We start from the raw sequence: 20,873 nt of genomic DNA, 5'->3' as shown, positions 1-20,873 counted from the left end.
ACCCCCCAAAGGCTATAGTAGACCTAACTGTCAATCAAAATCTGACACCAGACTCCTTCATGAAGAGATAATGAAGAGAGACAGATGCTGAGAGAAATAGAAAACAGTAAATTGATTTTTTTAGAAATGGTACTGAATTTTGCATTGATTATACTGTATTTAGAAATCTTCTTATTTCATTGAGAATCTTTTATTAAATCTTCATTTTTGCTAGAGTTTCCCTTCAAGTATCTTACCCCTTATAACCCCCTGGAAAGTTTTTTAACACCAGTATCAATCTAACAGGCCTATAGTTTTCATGCTGAGAGCAGGATCCATTTTTAAATAATGGCACCACATTAGCAAATATCTTGGAACCATGCCAGACATCAAGGAATCCTAGACAATTAAGTAACAGAGGTTTGGCAGTTGCAGAACTCAACAATTTTAGTGCCCAGGGGTGAAAACCATCAGATCCTGGACACTTACTGTACCATGTTATTGTTGAGTCTTTACTAAAAACATAACTATATGTATTTTCTAGCAGCCATTTTCCAAGGTTCCTCCAAGAGGCTGAACCTGCATACAAATCCCGTTGTGTCGAGTAATATATATGTTGCAATAAACTCTTATTGATGATTGTCCAAGATTGGCAGTTCATATGAGAGAATATATAGGCTAGAAATATTCCCACACCAGCGTATTAACTCACCAGTGTATCAATAGTAACTCTACCATTTCAATTTATATTATGATTATGACTCTATTATAAAGCTTCAGTTTACCCTGTTAACTCTCCAGATCCAATATAGGTTCTAGCTCTTGGAGCTTAGTTTAATACCACTGCATTGCTTATATGTGCACCATGATCATTAAAAAGTAGGGGTGAGTGAACTTTTTCACATGTTACAGATTCCTTTGGGTCCACTGACTTTTTCATATGACATCTGACCCCCAGATATACTATAGTAGATCACTGACACTATGGACACATACCTTCCAGAATTTGAAAAACAGAAGTTTGTGCCCACATTGTAGCTATCCCCCTACTATACCACACTCATTTTTACATAGAATGGCAGTGTCAGGAGTAATAAAGCACTAAATGGAGCATTTAATGACACGCTGTGGCCCCACCATTTTATTGACATATTGTGAACCCACCAATTTATATCACAGTCTCCCCCTATACATTAAAGTCACAGTCTAGCCCACCTATACAGTCAGCTCTCCTGAATTTTCATCATTTCCAGGCCACTTGTTGGGTTCTGTGCTTTATAAACTGTGCGTAATAATGTAATCTCATAGTGTGACAAGACTCAGATTGGGGGCTAGCAGGATTGGGACATTTGACAGCAGATCTGGTACTGTGGGAAAAGGGGTTCAAATGGGAACTGTCCTGCAAGTAATATAATTGGGAGGGATGTGGATGGACACATTTGTAACAGCACTGCATGTGTTATTAAATCTCTTTTCCATGTTACAGTGTTGCTCTATTATAAATATACTGTGGTTTCCTTGGCATTAGAACATAATTGCACATTTAGGAGACAGGAATTAAATTAAACATTTCCAGGTGTAATATAATATTTACACCTTTGTGAATGAAAGTCTTTAAATATGTTTGACCCCCATTTAATTCATAGGCATTGATTTCTCTTAAATATATCAGACTGGAAATGTTATTTTTCTAAAACAATTACACTTTGCTACGTTTCAAGAAGGCTTATGCCTTAACATCGAAATTCTAATTTCACATTTAATTGGATCTATTTCTTACTAATTCAGCATAGAATTAAGCTTTTTCCAGATGCAATTACTTCATTTATTTTGATTTTTAATGAGGACCATATCAATTGAAATAACATTCATTTAGTAGACAAGGTCACTATATTAATGCACAAATATAAACATTCAAGCAGTGTAGGGAGAACTGGAACTGAGAGACCCATGGAAAATAATGTTTAGATCTGCTTTTTCATATTAATTTCCATTTGTATTCTGAGAATAAAGAGCAGGTCATAGCATTAAATCATCCAAGATTAAAGAACAGGAGTACAAGGGTTACAAGTGGAGCCAGAGGCATGCAAGGAGTCTGAAGGCAGAAAGAATATAAGGTGAATAAGGTATGTCCTACTTGCTACTCTCTAGTAGCTGAATTACAATTGGAGGATTACAGGTTAAGCCGGTCATACACGTTCAGATTTTAGTCTTCTTCCAAAAAACATTCGGATATTGGTTTGTACGTTTCAAACTAGAATGGTAAGATAAAGCCCTAAAAATAACAAATCGGAGGATGTTCAGAACATTAAATAGTTGGCAGACACCAATTGTATGAAAGTGACTTCTTGGCAATGCATTGTAGGTCCCCCAAGTATATAAATTTTCTAACCTGTTGGATCGATTAAATGACCGACCACCTTCACACTAGGGGGTAAATTCAGTGTTCCCTGCAGCGCACTTACATCTAAAGAATAAGGTGCACAGATCACTCGCATGCTAAAGACTAGAAAATACGCCAAGACATATTTTGAAAATATTTGGCACAATTGCGCCTGATATGCAACAAATCACATGCACATCCATTTTGGCAAATCGGAATTAACTGTGGTAGGCACAGCGCAAATGCATCAAGAGAGTGCCTGTTTGTGTCTGCAGTGACACAGGAATTCTGGGAAAAAATGGTGCATTGTGGGAAAAAAACATGCTGTTTGCGTGCAACATTGCACTTTGCACCCTGCTTCAGTCCAATATTTAGTCCAATATTTACTGCTGCCATGCATTACTTAGACAGATGATAGATAGATGATAGATAGATAGATAGATAGATAGATAGATAGATAGATAGATAGATAGATAGATAGATAGATAGATAGATTTGGGCTAGAACGTATGCCTTATGAGTTATTCATTACACATGGGTGAAAGTGATTAAACATTTCAATGGCAAGAACTGGAAAGAGCCTAATACATGCCCTTGAATGAGTGAAAAGGGAAACATTACAAAGGTAAGAATCTGGCGGAACAAGCCAGTGAGACACAATATTCACATTGTATTGTTTAGTAGCTGAGAAATTTGCAACACACATATATATACAAGGACTGATTTGCTCTGATCTCTCTTGGGAGCCCTGAACTGTAGACCACAGACAGTAGGACCAGTCAATCACTGGCACAATGGATGATGAAATCATATTGTTTAGTAGCTGAGAATTTTGTAGACCCCCCTCTCTCGTTCCTACAGTGACACCCCCACTCCTGTTGGAAGAAGGCTGGTCCCTATAGCCCACAGTGAGAGTGATATTGAAATAAAGAATTCAAGAAAGCTTCCATGCACTTAGCTTTCCAGTATGTTCTCAGACTCAGTCCAGCTTCAGTAACAGGTTAGAAACACAATTCCGGATTTCCACAAAGAGTATTATTATGGGGGCTTGTAGGTGTCTTTTATTCTTTGCATATTCTATACAATAGGCACCCATGATGTAGCCTAAAACTCCCTACCGATATCTGTCACAATACATATCACACACAGCTTTTATCTTTTCAAAGTACAATCAATTTCACCCCAATGAAAGCAGCGGAGTAATAAATAGCGTAGCTAGAATCTATCTCTGTTATTGAGACTCGCTATAACGTTTTCTTTGGATGAGTGTGTTTTGTGGGAGCAGGGGTATGAAAGCACTTTTGATGTGAGAGGTCTGACTTCACAGTTCAGTGATAAAGGGCAGGCGGGTGATAGGGAATTACACGCTTTGTTCTGTTGTCATAATGGTGCAGGCAAATAGAAAGTTCACATGTAGGTTACCGGTGAAGGTCATTTCAAGGTAAAGTTAATATGTGTATTTTTTGTCCTTCTCTCTTGGATACTGGAATGTTGAAAGAGAACTCTACCCAAACACAACTTAAGCTTTCTGAAAAGTAAACATGAGTTTTAATGTAATAATATGCTTTGGAGCAGTTCCTTAAGCCTGACCCTGTTCCCCTGCTGATCTGACTGACCAGTTTGAGACTCAAAAAAAACAGTAGTCAGCTGTCCTCAGCCTGCCGTCAGCCTGCATCCTCCTAATCCCACAATTCCCTGCACATGTGATGTCAGTAAGGAAGGAACAGTGCAATGCATTGTGGGTTATGTAGTTCCTGCATGCTGTCTAAGCTGTGAAGAAGTTGTTACAATTTGTAAGTCAATTTTTTATTGTTACTGCATTATTTGCCTTCTTCTTCTAACTCTTTGCAACTTTCAATTTGGAGTCATTGACCCCAGCAGCCAAAAACTATTGCTCTGTGAGGCTACTGGTTTGTTGTTGCTTTTTCTAACTTATTTTTTTAATTAGGCCCTCTCCTATTCATATTCCAGTCTCTCATTCAAACCACTCTCTGGTGGTCTAGCAACTAGACAGGTGCTGAAACTCAAGACTTGAGAGTCGCCGAACAAAAATATAAATAATTAATAACCTACAAATAATAAAAAATAAAAACCATTTACAGTTTGTCTCAGAATATTTCTCAAATATTGAAGTTGAACAAGCGATGCCTTTATTATCCAGTGAAGGTACATATTAATTTAATGTGTATCCTATTCAGAAGTTCCTTAACTGTGGGTATTGACTTAACAAGCAGCCCAGAGCTTGGATGAATGCTAGTTTGCTCTTCTGGATACCCTCAGAACACTATGAGGCTTCCCAAGCAGCCCAGAACAGCAGTGGTACAGGGTTAGGATGAATGCTAGTTTGCTCTTCTGGATACCCTCAGAACACTATGAGGCTTCCCAAGCAACCCAGAATAGCAGTGGTACAGGGTTAGGATGAATTCTAGCTTGCTTTTCTGGATACCCTCAGAACACTATGAGGCTTCCCAAGCAGCCCAGAACAGCAGTGGTACAGGGTTAGGATGAATGCTAGTTTGCTCTTCTGGATACCCTCAGAACACTATGAGGCTTCCCAAGCAGCCCAGAACAGCAGTGGTACAGGGTTAGGATGAATGCTAGTTTGCTCTTATGGATACCCTCAGAACACTATGAGGCTTCCCAAGCAGCCCAGAACAGCAGTGGTACAGGGTTAGGATGAATGCTAGTTTGCTCTTCTGGATACCCTCAGAACACTATGAGGCTTCCCAAGCAGCCAAGAACAGCAGTGGTACAGGGTTAGGATGAATTCTAGTTTGCTCTTCTGGATACCCTCAGAACACTATACGACTAGAAATTTTAAGTGGTCTAGAGAAGTGGTGCAGTGCTGGGACAAATTTTAGTTTGCTCTTCTGGATATCCACAGGGTGACTTTTCTGGTAATCTTTTACATTATGTCTAATCTTATTATATGCTAAAGCATGATTTAAACCCAAAAATGTAAAAATAAATGAAGAACTAGTAAAAAAAAAAAACCGCCCTTTTGTTTTATGGTCCGCTGTATCAAATACAGGAGAAAGATCATGGCGAACTTTAATTAAGAACTTCTTCATTCCATTGCACCGGCTCAATCTAAACTGTAATGGATCAGTGATTACTTTTATTTGGTGCTTTTACAGTTGGTTGCAAAACCCATTTTTATAGCTTTGAAAGATTAAAAGATAATTGTGTCATCTACTGCACAAAGCCACAACTACACACAAACAAGGCAAAGGCAAATTTCATCACAAGCCAATTATCCATCTGTATCTTATACAGAGTTCTCTTAAAGCTTGGTTTCTTACGGTGGCCATACACTTTAAGTTCTGCTCATTTGGGAAGGACACCAAGGGAGTGGATCATTCCCCTCGATATGCCCACCTAAGGTGAGAGATATCGGGCTAATCCAACGGGAAAATCATTCTTGCCCAATTGACATCTGCCTGATTTTTGCTCAGATATCAGTCGGGTAGACCCATCGAAAGGCCCCATAAAGGGGCAGATAAGCTGGCAAATCAGTCTGGAGGGCCCCAATTAACAGCTTAAATCTACCAGTGTATGGTCATCTTTAACCTTTTACCTTAGGGGACCCAGATTAAGACTGGATTCCTCAAGTCATAATTTTTAGTTACTTGCATATCATGTTAATTGCTATTGTCTATTTTAGGAACAAATTTCTCTGTATTAAGATCGTGGAGACCAATGCTAGTCAACCTATTAACCCAAATTTGGGTCCTTACCCATAAGTTAAGCATCCCCATGTTAACATCTTAACTTGCAGCAATTAAGGGTTACAATGGAAATCCGATATAGGTTTAATGCCATAGCCATTATTGGTTGGGCATGCAAATAATTGGTAAGGTTTGCTTTATGCCAAACTGTATGATCAGAGTATGAATCAGAATGTGTAAAACTGCAGATTGCGGGTCTGGGTGGGGGACAAGCAAGTCTCGATCTCAATGTGTGTGGGGGGTTGGTGTCCTTACAGTTTTTTTTAGTATATATTTTAATTTACATTTTAATCAAATTACCTTAATTATACAGTGAAGATTTTTTCTAGCTCAGGAATATTCATCTGGAGGATCCAAGGCTTGTGTACCTCCAAAGGAGGGCTCCATAGGCTTTTAGCATGATGTCATGATATAAATGTGGTTATTGGATAATGAACTCACTACATGCTGCATAACTAAGCTGGATTATAGTTTGCACACATCAACTGAAGCATTTCCTTGATTTCCATAGAACAGTGCCTCTGGTGATCAAATATAGATTGCATTGTTGATGATCATAGGGAATGAATCTAATAAAGTAAAAGTGCAGGTTTTTTCGTATGCACATAAAAACGCCCATAGAATGAATGTTCTCTGCATATAATAAACTCTAGAAACATAAGCCCTAGTTATATGTTTTTCTTTGTGCCTACTTAGTCACTGCCCTGTCCAAGCCACACTAGAACTGAGGCCCATCATGACTGCTGTAAATCATTGTGCCGTGGCTGCTGTGCACTGGGAGACCAGACAGAAAAAGTAACAATGATTCCACTCGGCTCCTATAAAAGAAACGCTAAGCAATAAATCCAGTGTTAATATCCGGTGACAAAACAATGGAAGGGGCATGAAATGGTCTGTGCATTTCTCGGTGTGTATTTCTGGATATTATAGGCAGCCCCAGGAGTGGTGCACATTGCCCAAGGGGCTTATGACGGTTATGAGGAAAGTTATCCAACTGATACAAATTACAATTTGCTATGCATTATACTGACACGGCAGTAAACAAGTCCCCGAATAGCTCATTTTTAATTACCTGGGTTATCAGATCTATCCATGTTTCTCTCACAGCAGTGTTTCTATGGCTCTTGGTTTTCATCATCTGTTAGTGTATTCGAGTAATACAAATCCTTGTCAGATTTGGCTGTTTTGAGATCTGTCTGTTTTACAATAACACTTCATGCAAATGGCATGTGGCTCTACTTTACTAAAATACTAATTAGTTTATACTTTTCCCATTTTATTTGTATGCGTTATTGATCAAAGACGATTTTACAGCAGACAGTACCCGAGACAGATTGTTGGATACGAGCCAAGCAGAAAGGCGCTCACACTGTTTCATTTATAAAACACAATTATGGAATAATTGTTTTTTTTTTAACAGCATTTGTATCATCTCTAAATTTATATCTAAAATGTTCTATATTTCCTTACAGAACCTTAAAGGAGAAGTATATCTTGTTAATGAAAACTTAACCAATAAATAATATATGTCCTAATAAGAGAACTATCAAAGATTCTTCAAAAATTGGCATACATATCTCAGTAAATAATAAAAGTCCCTTTTTTACCTTAGCCACCATTTTGTGATGTCCTCTCAATGTGATCACGTGACAGGAAGTACTGCAGCTCTAACTGTTACAGGAAGAAGTGTGTGAGCAAGTGACATAGCTCTGTCCATATATTGGCTGATGTGTATGGGGCCAGTGCTTTACACGAGCCAGAGGGCCAGACTTTAGTGATTCTGTATGTGACTATCCAATGGAATATAGTTTAAAGTGAAACCATTATGTCTCTAATAAGATATATGGGGGTTGCCATCCTTTGAAGCCAGACATAATGGGGGCAAGACAGTGTCGTTAAGAGTGAGGTCAGGGCAGTGATATAAGATTGTGTGGTAGGCAAGGGCGATTAAGCCCTATCTGCCATTTTGAGGCATTGTGTGTGAGGTTGCCCCCCTCACCCCTCCACACTTCTATTTTTTAGCATCAGAGCAGGTTGAGGGGAGCTGCATTGCTAATGCAGAGAGTATGCATGCCATTCGCTCAGCAAACACTGGAAATGATACCAGGCAGATTTTTGAAAATATTTGATTTGCGCCAAAGTTCATGTGTAGCTGAGGTCATTTAGGCAAATCAGGTGCAATTTCGTGCAGCACACCTGAAATAAGAGCATCTCCCCTTGCCTGGAAATTTACTCACTGCACTTGGGGATGTGCCTTTATATGTTGCGAGAATATAATGTGTAACCCTGTTGTAGATAAGGGTCCTTGAAGGAGAAGAAAAGGTGAATTACTGGGGGGTGCCAAATGTTAGGGACCCCCAGTGATTATAATCGCTTACATAATATCTGGGCCGGAGCTCCTGATGGCTAAAAACTGCACTGGCCCGGAGTATTTCAGTAGGAGCGCCACGGAGCAATCCTCATTTTCCACTTTTATATTCTTCAATGGTCCCAGTACAGCACATGAGCATTAGAGTGAGAAAAATGTCTTTTTGCCTAAAGTTCACCTTTACACTATACCACCCATGCATTATTTTGGAAGAGAGAAAGAAGAAGCAGAAGATCACACACTGCCCCTATAGAAGTACCTCAGGCTGGTGCAGGTTTCAGTAACCAGGAGCTCCTGCCTGGGGTATAAGTGATTATTATCACTGGGGGGGTGTGCCTAACATTTGGGCCCCCCCACCTTTCCTTCTCCTTTAGTATCCCCAGTCAGTGTTGTAAAGGAGAAGTATTCATGCTTGCTGCAGAAATACTGCACATGTGTATTAAATTCTCTGTGCAGAAACTATTTTTGTGAATGTTTAAATGCATATTTTCAGAAAGGATTCAGATATATATTAGCCTGGATTCCCATGTAGCCTATGTTATAGGAGAGCTGTTCCTTAGCACCGCCCCTCAGGGCACACACTATGCAGCTCGGTGCTGTGTCTGTGAGGTGTTTACAGGGCGGCTGTTGCCATGCACTCGGCTTCCTAGTTGGGTTCCCTTTGATATGTTAATGTGAGAATGGGTTTGCCTGTATGGCATGTTGCTGTCTGGGGAACTGAGAAGATTCCTGCGCTGGTTCCTGCCATATCAAACCTAATGAAGGCTATCAGCACACTCATACACAAGTCACTTCTGATACTGGACATAACCTTATCACATGGCGGCCATTTGTTTTCCTTAATATGCCACTTGGTCTGTGCCAGCTTGTGGGGACAATCAGAAAAGAGCGGTAAGGAATATACATTGCTTGCATTGTGATCTTGAAGTAACAATACAGATTGTAGTATACAGTAGACTTGCAAGCTGCAGCCACCCATTGCATATGGAAGCCTTGATAGCACTACTTATTATACTTTTCCTGTTTACAGCAATGACACATGGGGAGTTTTGTAGCCTGCATGGTGGGCAATATTTTTGTCTTCTGGCAGATTAGATTGTACGGGTAAATTTTATAAACAAAACAAATGAAACCACAACAAAAAAATCCAGCAAAGGATTTTCTTTGGCCATATTTTTTACTGATAACCACCTATTACGTGCTGCAGTGTAAGTGTGTAAGCGTAAGCTGGCCATACACGCACCAATATTATTGTATGAAACCTCGCTTCGTATGATATTTGGTGCCTGTACGGTGGATTGATGAGACGACCGATATCGCAAAAGCTTTGGATAACGGTCGTCAATCAGGCACCCAAGCAAAATCTGCATTGTCAGGTCAGGTGGAGGTAGAATCCCTATTGATTCTACCTCCATATATGATGATTCAGCCCTGAACGTCAATGGAGGGACCAGTTGTCGCAAGATAGATCATAATTGGTACATGTATGGCCACCCCCCACATTTTGCCAAAGGTGCCCTCACCCGGGCTAACACAATGGTTCTGGGTGTAGGCAAAGTAGAAGGCTGATGCCAGTGTAGACGCTGATTCTCAGCCTGCATTTTTCCACAGGCCAAGAATTAGCCCCCTTGTGGCATCAGCCCTAAATCCAGCAGCATTATAGATAATGTATTTTTGAGGCAGAACTAAACTTTTCTTTTGTCTCTGTGTTGGCTCTACACTTGTTTAATATATGAGCTGTATAGTGTTTGCGTGAAGCCAGGTTGCTTTGTAAAATAATGTAGTTTACTGTTGGCTGCTATGGCCTCATTTACTAACCCAGGAGCTACAGTATATGGCTTCAGTGCTATAACCAATCAAAAACTGATATAAATCAGTCTAGAAAAAAGAAACCAAATGGCTGATAGTTTGCTATGGCCAACAGCATCTCAGCATATAGGTTAGTAAATTAGCCCCCAAGTTGCATTATCCATCTAATCTGCTATTTTCAATGAGAAACTGTTCCTTGCTGAAGTACTAAAATATTTAAAAATCAGGTCGTCACAGGTGCCAGACACATGGTTTACCTTCAAGTGTAGGATGTGAAGAGTTGTGCTTCATTGCCCACATTGCACTTACCCGCTGAGTAAATCAGCGACCGCTCTGTGTGTGGGGCATCTCTCAGTGCCGTCTCAGCATCAGACTAGCGATAACCTGCACCTGTACAGTGGCACATTCACCCTGTCCTCACACTGCACTTTGGGGAAATACTTGAGCATTTTATCCTGTTTGTAGAGGAAATATGAGACTCTGGTAGATTTGACAAGGAATACCTTTAAGCATTAGGCTGTGTTCAGCAGCAATGTCATCCAATATGAAAGGGCTTATACAGGGCAGTACCAGTCATGGCATGGTGTTATGCAGTGTCAGACTGGGATGCCAGGGGGCCACCAGAAAACCTTAAACCATAGGCCAAAACTCCAAAAAGTTTCCTTACTCAACAACTTTGTTCTCCTAATCTCTTATCTGTCCATACTATAATCTATTAAGTCACTTTGTTCCCATACAAAAATAGGGACTGACCATGAAATTGGCCAAATGACTGGCACCCTGGCCCACCAGGAGTCTTTCTGGCATCCCAGCGGGCCAGTCCGACCACTGTTTTTTCATTGTTCAGGTTATGAAAAAACTGAGGTAGTTGCTACTGCTATGACAAGAGCTATATATGGCTATATTCAGCTGGTTACATGCCAAATTGACAGCATTGCAAATCCCTGGACTTCTAGGCCATGGTGCCTTCTGCCTTCTTGTAATTAAAGGGGAACTCCACCCAAACACAACTTGAGCTTTTTGAAAAGTAAACATAATTTCAAGCAACTTTGCAATATACATGAATTAACAAATATGCAGCCTTTTCATGATTTTAATGTAACAATATGGTTTGGGACTATTACCTAAGCCTGACCCCCTGTTCCCCTGCTGATCAGGCTGGCTACTTTGAGACTCAAAAAAAGTAACAGTAGTCGACTGTCCTCAGCCTGCCTACATATCCCACAATTCCCTTGTGATGTCAATAAGGAAAGAAGCATTGCAATGCATGCATTGTGGGTTATGTAGTTCCTGCATGCTGTCAGTAAGCTGTGGAGAAGGTGTTACAATTTGAAACATTAATGTTTTAGTCCCTCCTCCCCTGCCAGGATTTGTAATGATACAGTGAGAGAAGAACTATTTTGCAGCTGGATTTTAGCAGGTAAATATGGTATTTATTCATGCTTTTTGAAAGAACAGGTTCAGGGTTTTCTGTGTTGTGTGTAGCTCTTTAACAGATTTTGGTTCAGAAGCCAAAATTTCCCCTTTAAATGATAGGAGCCCTTTGAGTTTTCATCTGTAGGCCACATGCAATTACTCCCTGATCTGCTTAAACCCTATTATCCACCAGGCCAATTCAGGACTGTCCTGCAAAAGACAGGAAATGAGTTGGAGTTTCCAGCAAAGTGCACATTTATGAGTATAACTGGGCAGGGCCAGGACGATTCAGTTGCATCCCCTTATTTGTCCCTATTTTTCATACTTAAATATGGGAGGTATTTAGTCAACTCCTAATATTTCCATTAGACAGATACCAATGGAAATAAATGACTGCAGTTATTGTGGCCCCTTAAGTACCCCCGTATTGAATTACTCCTGCAAAGATTGAGGGATTGCAATTAGCAGAAAAGGTAATTCCAGCAGAGCTGCTATGGTGGTTGGCCTATACTGTGAGTATAAACACTAAGCAAACTAATATTTGGGTAGGGTATGTATGTATGTATGTCTTTATTTATAAAGCGCTACTTATGTACGCAGCGCTGTACTCACAGCAATGTAAAATACCTAACATATACTTATAAAAGGTTCTCTGATCTGCAGATTTTTGATGGCAATATTAAAGCACCGCAGTAAGAGCTCTTCTAGCTGAACAAGTGCTGCAAATTGAATATAAAAATCCTTCCTACTGCTTTTTATATTCTTATTTTTGTTCACCTCCAGCAATCACCATCCAGTGTCGTTTCCTGCATGACGCCCACAACTTTTTCACCAACTGCCATTACTGGCAATGGAAACCTCATCTGCCAGTCATTTACCCCCCCCACTCAGCCTACAAGTAGTGGAGAGCTGACAATTAGCAATAAGCAGTAAAACTTAGAATAGTGACTTCATTTTGAGTCGCAACTCTTAGTTATCACCTTAGAAACGCAGATTGTTTAGAGGCAGTTTGGTTTTATTACATAGCCACTGGTTAATTATAATGCTGTGTTGTGTTCTTCTTGCTTGTCCAAATTCTTATTATGATAACTGTGCTTAAAGGGGAACTAATACTTAAACAAGTATACATATTTTTTAAAATACAAATATTGTACCAGCCTAGAGACTCAGCAGCTCTGTAACAAAAATGAGTCAGGCTCAAGTTGTCAACAGTAGCTTCCTATCTTCTGATCTTGTTAGGCCATCTTTTCAGTGTCAGTGGCACTGCACATGCTCAGTGTGCTCTGGGCAGCTTTTGAGAATCTAACCTTAGGGTCTATACAAGGTTTATTATGAATGCATTTTGATGTAGAATTTGCTGGCTCAATCCCTAACAGTGGGATAACTATAGAGGAACAGGGGTCCTGGGGGACAGGGGGGTCTGGACTGTGGGGTTTGCTTCCTTTATACTGATAAAGAAATCCCCTCTCCCCAGCTATTCTGCTAGATGTGCATGGGGAGTCGGGAACACGTGCAGCAGGTATTACTCAAGTGCACTGCTGCCATGAGGTGAGTTGAGAAATTTGGCCCGCTAGTGCAGAATGTACAATTGCGCTCTATACACTAGCGATGCAGCCCCCCCTGGACCCCTTGGCTCTGTAAAGGTAAGCGCGGGGGGGGGGGGGGCGCGTTATCACTGGCCAGAAACACCCCTAGTATTACTCTAGAATTTGCTAGAGTAATGCCTGGTGCATTTGTAAATACGCCCTATAGTTTGGTAATGGTAACCTTATTTCTTTGTTGAGTTTTAGTTCTCCTTTAACCAGGAGAAATGTTGTAAATATAAACCTTTAAACAAACATTTTCTGTTATGTTATGAGCGTTAGGGTCCTCTAAAGTATGTACTGAGCATATTGCATGTCACCTTGGAGATTCATTTTGTTATAAAGGCATGTAGCCTGCTGCCTCATTACTCTATAAGCAGTGACTTGTATTAATACACACAATAGGCGATGCTTTATCCATTTTCTACATATGTACAAATATATATTTATATAAATATATATATAGTACTGTATAGTCTATGAATGAGGCTTGCACCAAAATGTTTAGCCATAAGTGACCACAAGGTATGGACAATGGCAATATTGCGGCATGCAGTTGGAGTGAGTGCACTGCCGTGTGGTGCGAAAATCATTATAGACTAATGATTTGTCAGTTACACAATAAGAGAAGCTAATTTAATCTTCATGCTCAGTAACTGGTCACTGCCCAATTATATTCAGCTTTTCCTTATAAGCCTAATATTATAAGTAGATTCCATGCAGCCGTTTCCTTTGGAATTGTGCAGTTTATTATTCAGCTTTGCATCAAGTCCTTAAGATTCACCAACAGGCAATGTTGTCATGCAATCTTTCTAATTAACTAATTAGCCAGGATACAGTTACATGGCTGCTTTTTAGTGTCCGTAAATGTATCATTTTTGGCTTTTTTTGTCACTTACTAATTCCAGACTTCTGTGCTTGTGACAGGCTTTGTTTTGGGATAATCACAGCCCATTCCACAATGTTACTAAATTTGTGTCTTAAAATCCTTATTGCATCTGCTTTGCATCCTTGTTGTTTCTTTAGGGGGGTTGCCTAAAGGAAATATGTAATTCTCAAGGGTTGTGTCTTTGGGGTAAAAGAGCATTAGTTGATGTCACTGGCAGCCAAACAGGGCTTTATATGGCACTCTTCATACTATAGACTACCTTCTGGGTTTTTTTACAGCCTGTATTGAGAGAGGGGTTTCAAACCTTAGCACCCCCTGCAGTTATAATTGCTTACCTGAGACTCTGGTCCTAGGGTTTCCATCTGTCTGGTTTTAGGAAAACCTGGTTTAGGAAATCCAGAGAGGACTTTGAATTGAATGGTGCAGTAATCAGCCAATCACTGATCACAATGTCATAACCCTGCCCCCTGACATCATAGGTCCACCCCAGAAACATCACTCTTCCCCCCAATGTCATCCACACACCCCAACATCATCCATGCCCCCTGCCCAGACTCCACAAAAGGTGGCAACCCTATCTGGCCCAGTGCTCCAGTAGGCTAAAAACTGCACTGGCTAGGTACTTCTCTAGAGCGTGTTATGATCTTCTTAGCTCCCGTTAAACTTTTTAAAAGCATTTCAATGGGTTTCAGCACAATGGACCTAATTCAAATTACTGAGAAATCTCATGGCTTATCACCTGAAAATACATCAAAAGCAAAAAGGTGTCATTAGAAGGCATTCTATGGCCATAAGACAACAACAGGTAACAAAGAGGCTCATTACAGGTGATCTGACCAGTGCTGTATTTAGGTCCAGTGCAACCCTGATTGGCACCCCATGTTCGCAGAACTGAAGTCACGTACAGCGTGCAGATGATGTCCATTCCACAATATGTATGATGTTGCGTCTCTTTTGTGACATCACATCCAACTGTTTGAAGCGCCCCAACACCCTCACCCCCCCCTGCTCTATTGTTGGATTCAGTGTCGGACTGAGATGCCAGGGGCCCACCAGAAAACCTTGGACCATAGGCCCACTTTCTAAACTTTTAATCCTCCACTCTTCACTCAACCTCTTTATTATCCAAGTCTCCTTTCTCTATCCTTCCATCTCATTTTCCCATACAGAAATAGGGAATGCCCATGCAACTGGCCAAATAGAAGCAAGAGGGCCCACTGACACCTGGGCCCACCAAGAGTTTTCCTGGTATCCTGGTGGGTCAGTCCAACACTGTTTGGATTTACCCCACAAATCTTCGGTAATGGTTGGGGGGTATGTGGCCCTAAGAGACAAACAGTGGTAATCTCTAATGCACATCATTTTTCTAGAGGCCTGACACACATTATAGAAAATACATTTTCCAGACAAGTTCACAGAACATCTCAGAATGAAGGTCAATTTAAAATTCAGCATCTCTTTCAAGTTACATTAATAGAGATGTCCAGTTTTATAGGTTTGCTGTGGACAACTTTAATGAATGTTCCATCTGGCTGGATAGGCTGATGAGGTCAATGACGCTGTCACCTATTCAATAAGGCTTCTGTGGTTTGATGTTTATATAAAATAAAAAACTCTGCATTGTCTCAAGCTTATCTTAGCAAGCATATATTAGTATCAAGCATTTGCTGTGGAGTTTTACAGATATTTACCCTCTTTTACTCACATAAAAAATATACAAAGTCACAAAAAAAACACAGTTTCAGGTAATGTTATTCTGCATTTCCAAACCATTCTTTATAAAAAAATGTGTCTTCTTTCATCAAGTACAGGTATTGGACCTGTTATCCAGAATCAGTGTTGGACTGGGCCGGCGGGACACCCAGTGGGCCCTGTGAGCCCAGAACCAATCCTTGCTAAGTGCTCTGGGGCATACTTAGGCGTGCCAGGAGAGGAGGTTAAGTGGGCGGGGGCACGTCGGTGTGTGTGGGGGGGACCACGGTGGGGGGCCCCTGCGGTGGCAGTACCGGTGGGCCCTGCACCCCCAGTCGGACCATGTCCAGAATGCTCGCAACCTGGGGTTTTATGGATAAAGGATCTTTCCATAATTTGGATCTCTATACCTTAAATCTACTTAAAAGTCATTTGTACAGTAATTAAACCCAATAGGATTGTTTTGCTTCCAATAGGGATTAATTATATGTTAGTTGGGATCAAGTACAAGGTTTATGTTTTATTATTACAGAGAAAAAAAAGGAAATCCTTTTTGAAATGATTAATTGCTTATAATGGAGTCCATAATAGATGACCTTTCCGTAACTCGGAACTTTATGGATAAAGGGGTTTCTGGATAACGGATCCCATACATGTATTAGAAAAATAAAACCTTGATTAAACTAGCCCAGGCTTCTGTTTATGATATGGGAGGCAAATGCATCATTTTCTTTTCATAACTTAGACAGATCTGCCAGATTGTTCCATTTGAGGACAATTTAACTTGGGCACAGTAGGTTTTTTAAGAAATATAAATGTGCTTGCCTGCGAAATGCAAAATGTCAGGGGAAAGTGTTATAAATACAGTCATTTAAAAAATCCTATCATTACACTACTATGATTTCTGCCTTTCATTTTAAAAATATTGTTTGTTTAAAAAAAATTGTAAATTGCTTTGCACGTACATTTTTTGTGATATTTATGAACCTGCACTGCTATGGAATTAGCTAGCAAAAATGACTCCCATGGTATGTACGGCTCAAAGACATGTAAGTTAAATTAACATAGCTATTAAGCATAAGAACTGTTGAACAGATTTATATTTAATCTGATTCTGAGGCTTTCTTTTAAGCAATGTGAAAGCAGAGGAAATCTGCTTCTCTAGGAATTTTATAGTGCAAGTGCAGCATGTGACATTGGAGCATCCCTATACAGGTGCCCCCGCCGCGTCCCCACACCCCCCGCAGGGGCCCTGCCGTGCCCCCCCAACCCTCCGCAGGGGCCCCCGCCACCTGCCCAACGTCCTCCCCTGAGCTTGAAACTTACTTTCAGCGCCTCAGGGGAGGTCCTGTCCCTAAATACATGCTTGACACCTTTCGTGTCTTGCGCTTATTCATAAGCATAAAAACAACAACTCAATTCTTCTGATTTTAAAGGGGAAATGCTGACAGCTACACCTACTCAAACCCAGCATTTAACCCTTAAACCTAATACATTTCTTTTTCATAGCTCAGTTCCTACACTTTATATAAATGCAATATCAAATCTTAGATATGTTTAAATATAATACTATAAATGACTACCACTGTATTCTCCACAATTAATCATTAAATACATGTGTAAATAGATAAATAATAAGTAAAAACAAATATCTATTTTTCTAACCAGATAACCCAGAATGAAATGTATATCATATAGTATAAAAAAGTATGTTCAGGTATACCAAGATACATCAAACATAGAATAGACCCCTTCATTGCCTAGTGTTTAAATAAAGTATCCTTCATCTTCTCTTGGGTTAACACTACATTATCTAAACCCTATATTTTCAAGTGTGCTATACAGTGTTGGACTGACCCACCAGGATACCAGGAAAACTCCCAGTAAGCCCAGGTGTCAGTGGGCCCTCTTGCTTCTAACTATTTAGCCTATTTCATGGTGATTCCATATTTCTGTGTGGGAACTAGGAAGCTTAAGAGATTGAAGCACAGAGTATAGTATGCAGAAAAGCGACTATGAGAATAAAGAGTTTGAGGGAGGAGAGGAGAACTAAAGTTTTGAGAGTGGGCCCATGTTCCAGGGTTTTCTGGTGGGCCCCTGCCATCTCAGTCCGACAATGGTGCTATATCTCCTCCTGCAAAATGTTTAGCCATCACAACCTGTCAGTTTAGATTTCTAATGTCCAACTCATGTTCCTTATTCTTAATTTTAAGTACATACTGCATGCCACAATCCTTACACGTCAACAGTTCATAAGAGAACAGAAGAATGTGTGTAATGATTGCTTCACCATTCATGCACATTTGTTTTGCTCTAGGTCATTGCCTTGCATTGCAGAAACCTGCTGAGATTATATTCTTTACGGTCAATAAATGCTGCATGTCCCTTATGATATTTTTCTTAAAGTGTTATTACAGTGTTTCATTAAATATGGAATTGAAATTGCCTGCAGTCATTTATCCAGGGACAATGGCGGCTTGGCTAAATCATATGTGCTCCAAGGATACTGAATTAATAAATTAGTGCTTGTGTTATTTTATTGTATCGATGCTGTATGCTGCTGCTCTTCTGTCAGCTTATATTTGAATCTCTCTGAGTACTTTGAGTCAGATGAGGGCAGTGTCATAAAAGCCATAACCCATAGTATACAGAACCATCCCAGCTACAAGACAGAGGCACAAAATACTACTTAAACAGTGTTACATTCCAGTTGAGTAGCCACAAAAGAAATCTCCCTTCTCTTACGTTACTGTCAGAGAGCCATTCTTTATACATGGATGCAGTGTCAGTACTACTTGAACATTATCGATCCTAGTAAGTAATTCCAGAACAACCTTAAAGATTGGGTCTCCATTTACTGCTGCTGTGAACCAGAGAGCTGAAGGGGAGCAGCACTGCTTAACTTTGATTTGACTTCTGGGGACCAATTATAGGGCTGGGAAGGGTTGTGGTGGGGATTCAGTGAACCTATTACATTCATCATGTCAGGTTTTTTTTTCTTGTTTTTTCACTCTCCTGACCTTTTGACCAGCCAGTTGAGCTCCCTGCTTTTCCATTTCTCTTAAGGTGGCCATAAACAAGCTGATACATGCTGCTTACTTGGCCCCTCCAGAGGGGTTCAACAGCTTCTTATCCAGAGTATTGGGCCTTCCTGACAGCATCATTATGTAGGGGACCCACAGGATACATTATCCTACTGGCTCAGGAAGTCCTGGTAGCTGGAACATATGCCCTGGTGAGGGGGTTTGTTACCATAGAGTTGTTTCTGCCCATAGTTTATTTAAGGGATGGGAGCACGTGGCTCTTCCTCTTTGGACTCCACTCTAGGAGAGGGTGGATGTTGCTGGGTAGCCTGAAGCATAAGGCCCCAGTAAGAAACTCTGTGCCCCAAGAGAAGAAGGATCCTTAGTGAAGTCGGGGAAAGGGACTCTGCAAATGAGTTATAGACTCATAACAGTGGTGAGACAGATGTCGTAGCTCGGAAGAGCAGCCTGTGCTCCATTGAGGAGATCTAGAGCGGAGTAGTTCCCCAGGTGTTGCTCAGTAAGTGTAGGCACAAAAGTGAGGGACTCTGTAATCCCTTAGAGCACCCTTAAAAGTGACATTACACACCTCCTTTCAACATGAGCTTAATGAATAGGGCGTGTGCTGAACATACTTTTTCCCCATTGTTTTAATTAAGAAATATCTATGGCTTCTGTTATTTTACCACTAAACAGCAATATAAAGCCAATTTTGCTTTAATACTTAATTCCTGATCCTGCAGAAAATAAGAGGAGCTGATAAAAATCCAGTCCACTGAGAAGCCCCTGATAATGAGCTGCTGCCGTTTAGAGAAGGTAGGGGTTTGTTTAAAGGTTGATAAGGAGCTCTAGCCAAATTGCCCTGTTTATAAAGGGGGGTGGGTAAATTAGTGCCTTACAATGTGTGTGTGTGTGTGTGATGCGAAGTGGAGATATGAGCAACCTTCGGGGAGTGGTAGGGAGCAGACGGGACAGGGATCATGAATGGGACTGGGGGGACTGAAGGGCCTGGACTAGGGGTAGGCAGTCAAGGGGTAAGTGCTTGGTCACCATCCCCCCGCCTACCCCTCATCCAGTTGTGCTGCTTGTTAATAAATTACCACTCCATGTGTCAAACACTGTATATATGTAATGAGTTATAGTTTAGCTGCATGTGACCCCTTTCTCCCCTTTGCGAGGGCTCATCTGGGAGAGAGAGTAATGTAACGGTGTTCAGCTGGATTTTGATCAATATAAGCAATGTAACAGCTTACATTTACATTAGATTAATCCCAAATAAAAGTGGAGAGATAGTGGCCCTTAAGAGACTGTTCAAACCAAAATGTGAACCAACTGCTTGTGTATGACTTGAGAAACATTTGTGATTTTGGTTGGTTACATGGTGCAAATAACCTGCAGCCAACCTTGTAGTCTATTCCCTTGTTATCATTTAACTTCCCCTTTAATGTAAAATGTAGGCCAATATCCCATGCCCTTTCTTTTAAAAGGATGAGCACATCAACGTGGTAAATGCGTCAGTGCCGTTTCTTTTTATTTCACGTGAATATTGTTTCTTTGCCGTTATCACAACTTTCCTTCGTCCCGGGAGAGCAAACACGGAACAACACCCCTATGTTAAGGATGTATTCAATAATTCATGCATCTTTAATATTAGAGTAGGAAGGTATTCCTCAAAGAACACCATTTCCATATCTTCTTGTTCATGCCTGAGCTCATCGCTGTTCATCAAACGAGAAGCTTTTAGGAAGCACGCAAGTCCTCACTTAACTCTGAAAACATCTCATTCTTCTGATTTTTTTTTAACTCTGTTGTCAGGCTTAAAGGAAAACTATACCCCAGAATGAATACTTAACCCACACATAGTTTATAGTTAAGTTAAGTGGATAAATATTGTGGAGTAAATATTGTCCTTTAACATCCTTTCCCTTGAGCCACCATTTTGTAATGGTCTGTGTGGCCGTCAGAGATCACCTGACAGGAAATAATGCAGCTCTAACTGTAAC

The 20,873-nt window shown here is 40.5% G+C and overlaps 1 protein-coding gene across 3 annotated transcripts in view; it reads left to right on the top strand.

Moving 5' to 3' along the window:
• mtus2 (microtubule associated scaffold protein 2) overlaps positions 1 to 20,873 on the top strand; it is a 249,147-nt gene that overhangs the window by 137,422 nt on the left and 90,852 nt on the right. For 2 of the 3 annotated variants that reach the window (XM_031897247.1, XM_012957929.3), the window contains exon 1: positions 9,114 to 9,349. The exons of the other annotated variant lie outside the window; for it this stretch is intronic. In XM_031897247.1, the coding sequence (XP_031753107.1) occupies positions 9,139 to 9,349 (211 nt within the window). In that variant the 5' untranslated portion in view covers positions 9,114 to 9,138. Of the gene's footprint in view, positions 1 to 9,113; positions 9,350 to 20,873 lie in introns of those variants that run through there. 3 annotated transcript variants of the gene reach the window in all.

This window comes from Xenopus tropicalis, chromosome 2 (genome assembly GCF_000004195.4).
Source record: "Xenopus tropicalis strain Nigerian chromosome 2, UCB_Xtro_10.0, whole genome shotgun sequence".
Lineage (NCBI taxonomy): Eukaryota > Metazoa > Chordata > Amphibia > Anura > Pipidae > Xenopus > Xenopus tropicalis.
The sequence above is the reverse complement of the archived record's forward strand: the minus strand, read 5'-3'. Positions and strand labels throughout refer to the sequence as shown.